The sequence below is a fragment of the Sinocyclocheilus rhinocerous genome, unplaced genomic scaffold, assembly GCF_001515625.1.
Source record: "Sinocyclocheilus rhinocerous isolate Xijiao unplaced genomic scaffold, SAMN03320098_v1.1 scaffold1254, whole genome shotgun sequence".
In the NCBI taxonomy this organism is placed as follows: Eukaryota; Metazoa; Chordata; class Actinopteri; order Cypriniformes; family Cyprinidae; genus Sinocyclocheilus; species Sinocyclocheilus rhinocerous.
Window position 1 is genome coordinate 757,923 of NW_015643643.1, and position 7,937 is coordinate 765,859.

Below are 7,937 nucleotides of genomic sequence, written 5' to 3' on the forward strand. Positions count from 1 at the left end.
ACTATTCTGACGATGCTTTTCATACTTTTCTGGACCTTGACAGTGTAATTTACTTGGCAGTCAATGGGACAGTCACAAGCCTCCCGGTTTTCATCCAAAATATCTTAAATTGTGTTCCGAAGACAAACTAAGCTTTTACGGGTTTGGAACGACATGTGGGTAAGTGATTAATGACAACATTTTCATTTTGGGGTGGAGTAACCCTTTAATTAAATATATGGTCGTAAAATATAGAGTCACCAATATGTCATTCTGCAATACCTATAAACTTGAATTTCTGGCAAACTCATCTGCCGCTTTTTAGCGTACAATTTCCAGGATATTTTAACAGCGTACAATGATAGTTATGTTTACACTGGTATGAGCGTATGAATGGTATGAAGGGTGGTGGCTAAAAGAAAAGTATAAAAGTTTCCACCAGCAACTTCTGAAAGATACACCGCCACAATGGCACAAACAAGCCTTATCTAAACTCGAAACAGAATCACGAGCTGTTAGTCATAATCTTTTGACACACTAAGGCCCTCTGTGACATTAATGACATAACCTCGTGATCTCACACACCTCAGTGGTGAGAAAGGGGAACATTTGGCATCATATTCACGTCACTTTGATGGGTGGGGAATCTCACCAGCTGTTTTTCCTGTTTTTCCAGTGCTGTCCGGTCTCTTGCAATCTGTCTCTGCGTTCCCCGCAACTCTTTGTTCTGTTCTTTAATAACATCTGTATTATGAGAGGAGATATAGTTATCGATCACCATTTAAATTATCAATGCTGAAATGTCTGAGTCAGATAACAAATTAATGCATGGGGACTACTTCAATAATAGGTCATTTTAGACCATTTAAAGTTACAGGAATGGCCCATTGATTTAACAAACGATTAAATTTGTTTTATAGACCATCTTTGACCCGATATTTTAAGTACTAGCTGTTAGTCTCAAGTTAAGATCAAGAAAATTCCAAATGTTTTCGGTTGCAGTTGTCCAAACACATTCCAGAATAAAAGACACTTCTGTGTTAGTTAGCATAGTGTACCAAAAATATCTCGAATGCCCAAAAATATCTCAAAAGAGATTTCATGTATTAAACAAATTAACAGTGTTTAAGAGTTGTAGTATTAACGAAACCAGTCGATGATTGACGTGAGAGTGTTGCTGGGCGGTTCTGACCAAACAAACAAGCCCTCAGAGCAACAGCAAGAAACTTACCATCGACGGTCTTTTTCTTGAATAACGATGCCATAACTGCAACAAACTCCGTCGACCACGAAAGTAATAGAAAGTAAGTATATCACAATGACTAAAATCAAGTGCGAGTCGCCTATCAAAATATCATGACTATTTCCTGGTTCTTGGCAAGTAGGCGGTAAACTTGTGTCCTTCTGCAGCGATTATTTAATTTTGATTGGTGAACATTGCCGTGACGTTGCACTCAAGTTATCCAATCATAACATTCATGTTGACAAGAACCGCCCATAGCTATTGCAAAACAGAGGTATCTCTGTCGTTCTCACAAACTAAATACGGATTGGATTTATTTTCCCTTTGCCTTTAAAACATAGTCCTCCAGTACAGGGGTTTTCAAATTGTTGCCCGTTGATCCCCAAGGGGCGAAGTAAAATAAATAAATCAATAAAAATAAATAACTAACAAATATTTAAATAAATAAATAAACAAATATGAAACTAACATAATAAAAATTGATAAATTAATTATATTAAAAATAAATACTAAAAATAAATAAAATAAAATACATATTTGATAAAGTAATAATAATAATTTATACTATATTTATAACAGTGCAGTATTATAGTGAGTAGAAAAAATATATAGTATGTAACTTAATATAAACTAAATATTTTCCAAAAATATATTTGGCATCATTTAATATTGTACATGAAAATATATAGCTGCATTTTAACATGTGTTAGCGCCTGTGGCTACTTTTGATGCTATTCATATTGTAATCTGTTTTTTTCACATTGAATTTGCAATGCCATATATTCGTGTCGTGTAAATACATTAAGACTATATAAATGCAAACATTTCACTCCTCTAATAATGTCAACAAAAAAAAAGAATTTTATATAATTGTATTATTTGTTATATACATGTCTAATTTATTTATTTATTAATTGATTACGTTAAAATTTGATTTGTTTGAATAAAATAAATAAATACATAGATAAAGTAATAATAATTTGTATTATGTTTATAATAGTGCAGTATTATAGTGAGTAGAAAAAAATATAGTATGTATTTTAATATAAACTAAATATTTTCAAAATAACATTTTACATATTTTAATATTGTACATGACAATTTATAGCTGCATTTTAACTTGTAGAATGGGGGCCCCTTCCATGAGGATGATCATATTTGGGGGTCCGTTGCATTTAAAAGATTTAAAACCCCTGCTCTAGTATATTTGAACAGATGTATTCATATTTATTACGACGAAAGGCAGCCAATCACAGCGCAGAGATTTGACGCATGCTCACTCAGACGTGGAGCGAGAGCTCGTGTGAATCCGTCTTCGCTCGGCAAATGTTCGTATATCTTCGTACGCAGTTCGGCATGTTCCGCATACACCTCGGATCCTGTCGATCGTGAATTAGGGCTGTATCTCGTCCCCCTCGTTCTCTGTGTGTTGTTGTCCTCGGTGACGCGACGGAGGTGTAGCCTGACGCGGTCTCTTACGTGTCGGACTAAATAAAAGTGGAGCTCCGGAGGCCTGGGAGTGACGAGGCGAGTCTGTGTCGGGTAAGAAGAGACGCATTCGTGGGGGAAAGAAATAATACACGTGCCGTTTTAGTGGACATGTCGCAATGCTCGATCCGTCTGTAACAAAGAGATCATGGCGGCGGTGGGCATGTTTCTCAACAGCTCCGACTTGCTTGCAGACAATGAGTCAGTCAGGCAGTCGAGTGAGGAAAGCGCGACGGTTCTGCAAAGTACATGCGTTTATGGAAAGGATTGGAGATCCGTACTAGTGTTATGAATGCGATCGCCCGTCCACGGCACCTTTTGATGGAAATACAGCTCATGAAATGATTTTTTTTCTTGGCTCCAGCATTGCTATATGGAGCAGTCGAAGCTCTCCGTTACATTAAAGATCTTTACTACATTCTCGCCCATGCAGAGGTTTTCTGTACCACTAAATCTCTGTAATCCATTGTGGTTTTAATTGGTAAAAAATCAGAGAGAAATGCATTGCTCTTGAGTATTATTTTCTTCAATGTACACCCTAAAACAGACTGATTTTGTGTTGCATACTTGCTTCATTTAAACTGGAATGCTATTTTACAAGTCGAAACACGCCTGAAAATGCAAGCACCTAAAAATTGCCATAAATAGGCATTTAAAAATAAAAAATAAGTAATTTTGATGGCATCCTGTTTGTGTATGTGTGTTTTGTTTTAACTAAAGTTACGTCCATACATCCTTAAAAACCACAGCTCAAATCTGACTGACAGCTGTATACGGAAGTAAAAAAGGCGGCAAAATGGAGTCACCATGGTTTGTTGAGCACGATGCTTAATATGTCAGTTCCAACATTATTACTCATTACAAAACAGACATAGTTCCATCAAAATGAATTTCGTTAATGTAAATTAAGCATATCTCGTACATGTGTTAGCGCATGTGGCTACTTTTGATGCTATTCATATTGTAATCAGTATTTTTCACATTAATTTTGCAATGCCATATATAGGCTATTCTTGTCGTGTAAATACATTTAGACTATATACATGCAAACATTTCACCCCTCTAATAATGTCAAAAAAATGTATATAATCTATTGCATTGTATTATTTATTATATGCATGAATATTTTAATTATTAATTTATTAAGTTAAAATGTAATGCCTATAAATACATAAATGCTTTATAGGACAACCCTTCAGGCTACACAATTGAATACTCAAAATGAAACTATGGCAAACCCAATTTGTGGGCAGGGTGTTTTTGTGGTCACACCGTTTCAGATACCATTTCCCTTGTCAGGAGACACTGGTGGCCTACTTTGTATGTTCATAGTATATTTATAGTATCTTGTATATCTGCCAAAGTAAAATATTTTTAAATTAAATCTCCAGGCAATCTTAATGACCATGGAGGCAGGAGCAGATGTCCAGCAGGGCAACACTGCAGTCTCAGAGACAGACACTCAGCAGATAGCCACCTTGGCGCAGGTCAGTTTCTTGGATCGTATGTTTTCAAAGCACATTTGCTAGCATTGCCAGGCTGACTTTAATTAATCATGTAGTTGTGGGTTGATATTTTAATTCAGTCCAGTTCTTAGTTCAAGAACATAGTTCAGTCTCTGTGTCTCACCCTGTTATGCCTCCCCCACGCAGGTTTCCATGGCAGCAGCACAGGTATCAGCCACTGGGCCCACTGTGACCTTAGTTCAGCTGCCCAATGGGCAAACGGTGCAAGTTCATGGGGTCATCCAGGCAGCCCAGCCCTCCGTCATACAATCCCCACAGGTGCAAACTGTACAAGTAAGCCTGACCTGATGGTTCATTTCTGGGAAAACCGTAAAATTGTAAAAAATCATTACATAATTCTGTGTCTGTCTTAGCAGACCCAAAATTATATGCAGAATGCACAGTGGATTAAATAGCCTTAATTTAATATGTATATTCTTCTGTTTGCTAATCTAGAAGACTTGATAATTTAGAAATAATACCTGAGGTTTTTTGCTATCGATATACATGTGTTCTTTTGTTGTCTTTGTGTTAGATTTCTACCATTGCTGAGAGTGATGATTCACAGGAGTCAGTGGACAGTGTGACAGATTCCCAGAAAAGAAGAGAGATCCTGTCTAGACGGCCCTCATACAGGTACCTGAATGGATTTGTAGTTTCGGTGCAGTGTCCCAGTTAATTACCTAGACTCTGGCAGGCCACCACAGTTTCATAATGAACCAAAAATATTTTTACTTAATGACTTTAAAAGAACTCATTGAATGTTGTGTTTTGCACCATTGCTTTGGCAAAGCATCTGTCAGTTGATCTAGAATCGAAACCGTACTATGGCTTTGTGCACTTATTAAATCACAAAAGGCTGCAAGTTGTGTTTCAAAGCGAAGTGCGGCACTATATTCATTAGGGATGTAACGATTCACTCAACTCACGATTTGATTCGATTCACGATTTTGATTTCACGATTTAGTGCTGGGTGGTATGACCAAAAATTTATATCACGGTATTTTTCAAAATTATACAGTTTTCACGGTACATGATGGTATTTTTTTTTTTCATGCATGACCGGGTGTTAAGCATGTTTTCTACTGATTGAGAGAGGAAATACTGCAGTATATTTGCTTAGAATGCCCTATATTACTGTCATGATGAGTGAATATTGTAAAAAAATACCACACTGCGTAATTTCACAAACAGCGTGAGTGAGTCACCACTCGCGCGCTCTCTCTCTTTCTCTCTCAAAATACGCAAATGTCTTCATAGTTTTGGTGCAGTGTTTCCAGTTAATTATGTAGACTCTGGCAAGGAACCACAGTTTCATAATGAACCAAAAATATTTTACTTAATAACTTTTACAAAGATCTTGTTGAATGTTGTGTTTTGCACCATTGCTTTGGCAAAACATCTGTGAGTTGATCTAAAATCAATATCGCAAAATGTCTTAGTGCACTTACTAAATCACAAAAGGCTGCAAGCTGTGTTTCAAAGTGAAACGTGGCACTATATTTATGCGAGTAGCTCACAATACGGTTTTTACATCATATTACAGCGTCTCGGTTCACCTTGAATGCAGCAAGCTTCATCTTTACATGCACTGTGAGTTTTCACATTTGCATACTTTCCAACATTTTTGTGGACAGATGATTACAGTATTTCACCAGATTTGTAATGAGACGCGTTTGTAAACCTGTTTTCACTGAAACTGCAGTTTTCTGCCAAAATAACAGCTCTGGGGTTTACCTCTTGCAAGTGAAAAAATGAAGACAAAATTTACAATACAAGTTGTTCCAAACCTCTATGAATTTCTTTTTTTTTTGTTAAATGCAAAAAAGGATATTTTAAAGAATGTTGGTAACCAAACAGTTGCTGGTAGCCATTGACTTCCATAGTATGGACAATAAAATAGTATGGATGTCAATGGCTACCAGAAACTGTTTGGTTAACCATTTTTGTTTTTAATATCTTTTATACGCAGTTGTAAATGTGAACCGATGGATTGACAAGAAGCTAATACTAATACATTCTAAAAATCTAAACAATTAAGATACTAAGGTAAATTTATGTTACTATTAGTGCTGGGCAACGATAATTTTTTTAAAATCGTGATTAATCGCATGATTGTCTGCGATTAATCGCATTGTTATGCACAAAATTCAATAATGCATTCAAAAGTAGTGTATTGTGCACTTTTTTCATTTAAAGATTGCTATATGAACAAAAGTGCAATAACATTTGGTTTGCAAACACATGAATAACAGCAGTATTCCTTTTACATAGTAGCAGTTATGGTTCAGTTGGGCTCGGGCGCGGTACGCATGTAGTGTGAGCAGACCGCGGAACTTCTGATACGTGCAGCTTGATTGCGTGAACATTTCTGAGCGGCTAAAGCGATAGATCTGTAAAGCAATATATTGTGAAAGGGCCGTGTGTTACCGCGTCCCAAACGACTCAAAATAATAAACCACAAAGTTAACAAAATGATGCACTCCACTGTGCTGAGCGAGATGCTTCTCTGCTGTCTTCACGTGCTATGGGAAACATCCTATTTCCCGCTTATGAAGTCGTGATTACGAGCTCGTTGCATTCTTTTCTGTTAAAAATAATAGTGAACAGTGGTTTGTGAATCCATTGTTCACAAGCTTGATTTAACATTTTGTAACACAGAAAGATCCTGAACGACCTTTCATCCGATGCTCCAGCAGTCCCACGGATAGAAGAAGAGAAATCAGAGGAGGATTCCACACCATCCATAACAACTGTTACTGTGCCAACGCCTATCTACCAGACAAGTAGCGGGCAGTACAGTAAGCTGTTTGTTTTCTAGTACAAATTCACTACTACTTTACTACATATGAAAAAGTAGCTTGACACTGTTCGAATTCCCTAAAAATAAAGTCAGACTCATGTCATTTGTTTTCCCCCAGTTGCTATCACTCAGGGTGGGGCGATCCAATTAGCCAATAATGGAACAGATGGAATTCAAGGGCTACAAACCCTGACCATGACGAACGCAGCAGGCGCTCAGCCCGGCACCACCATCCTGCAGTATGCACAGACCAGCGACGGCCAGCAGATACTGGTGCCCAGCAATCAAGTGGTTGTACAAGGTGAGATTTCACCATTTCAGTTCTATACAAGTACATAAAACCTTGAATAAAATGACAGAAGATAAAGAGAGATAAGTTTACTGGTCTAGTTTCTGACATGTAGATTAAATCTAGGCGATGCTTAATCTGTATCCAGCAGGCAGCCACACAAGGCATCTAAATGTCTGCATGTCAAAACATAAATCTGTGCTGCTTGTGTTTTTCAGCGGCCTCAGGAGATGTTCAGGCCTATCAGATCCGCACCGCAGCTGCTAGCACCATTGCTTCAGGGGTGGTCATGGCCTCCTCTCCTGCACTGCCCAGCCAGGGGGGAGCTGAGGAGGTCACACGCAAGCGGGAGGTTCGGCTTATGAAAAACAGGTACGATAAAAAACACATCTGCACGATTAATGCACATGCGCAATTTGGACTGTAAAGTATGACCCAGTTGAATTGCGTAAATCTGAGAACATTTGCTCTGTATTCAGGTACATTTAAAATAATAGTTTATAGTTTAACATTATAGTTTATATTAACTATAACCCTATAGTTTAACATTTGAAAGCAAAGAAATTTATATATATATATATATTAGTGCTGTCAAAATTAGCCCGTTAACGCAGGTGATTTTTTTTTTTT

General features: G+C 37.3%; 2 protein-coding genes across 2 annotated transcripts in view; one reads left to right on the forward strand and one right to left on the reverse strand.

The window, feature by feature from the left end:
* The window catches only part of LOC107757639 (charged multivesicular body protein 2b-like), an 8,117-nt gene extending 6,730 nt beyond the window's left edge, over positions 1-1,387 (reverse strand). The window contains exons 1-2 of the mRNA XM_016575179.1: positions 1,211-1,387; positions 632-723 (exon numbers count right to left, since the gene is read on the reverse strand). Of these exons, the coding sequence (XP_016430665.1) occupies positions 632-723; positions 1,211-1,244 (126 nt within the window). The 5' untranslated portion in view covers positions 1,245-1,387. The remainder of the gene's footprint in view (positions 1-631; positions 724-1,210) is intronic.
* A 1,170-nt stretch (positions 1,388-2,557) lies between these two features.
* LOC107757658 (cyclic AMP-responsive element-binding protein 1-like) overlaps positions 2,558-7,937 on the forward strand; it is an 8,526-nt gene continuing 3,146 nt past the window's right edge. The window contains exons 1-7 of the mRNA XM_016575218.1: positions 2,558-2,764; positions 4,102-4,197; positions 4,363-4,509; positions 4,751-4,851; positions 6,877-7,016; positions 7,137-7,319; positions 7,526-7,679. Of these exons, the coding sequence (XP_016430704.1) occupies positions 4,111-4,197; positions 4,363-4,509; positions 4,751-4,851; positions 6,877-7,016; positions 7,137-7,319; positions 7,526-7,679 (812 nt within the window). The 5' untranslated portion in view covers positions 2,558-2,764; positions 4,102-4,110. The remainder of the gene's footprint in view (positions 2,765-4,101; positions 4,198-4,362; positions 4,510-4,750; positions 4,852-6,876; positions 7,017-7,136; positions 7,320-7,525; positions 7,680-7,937) is intronic.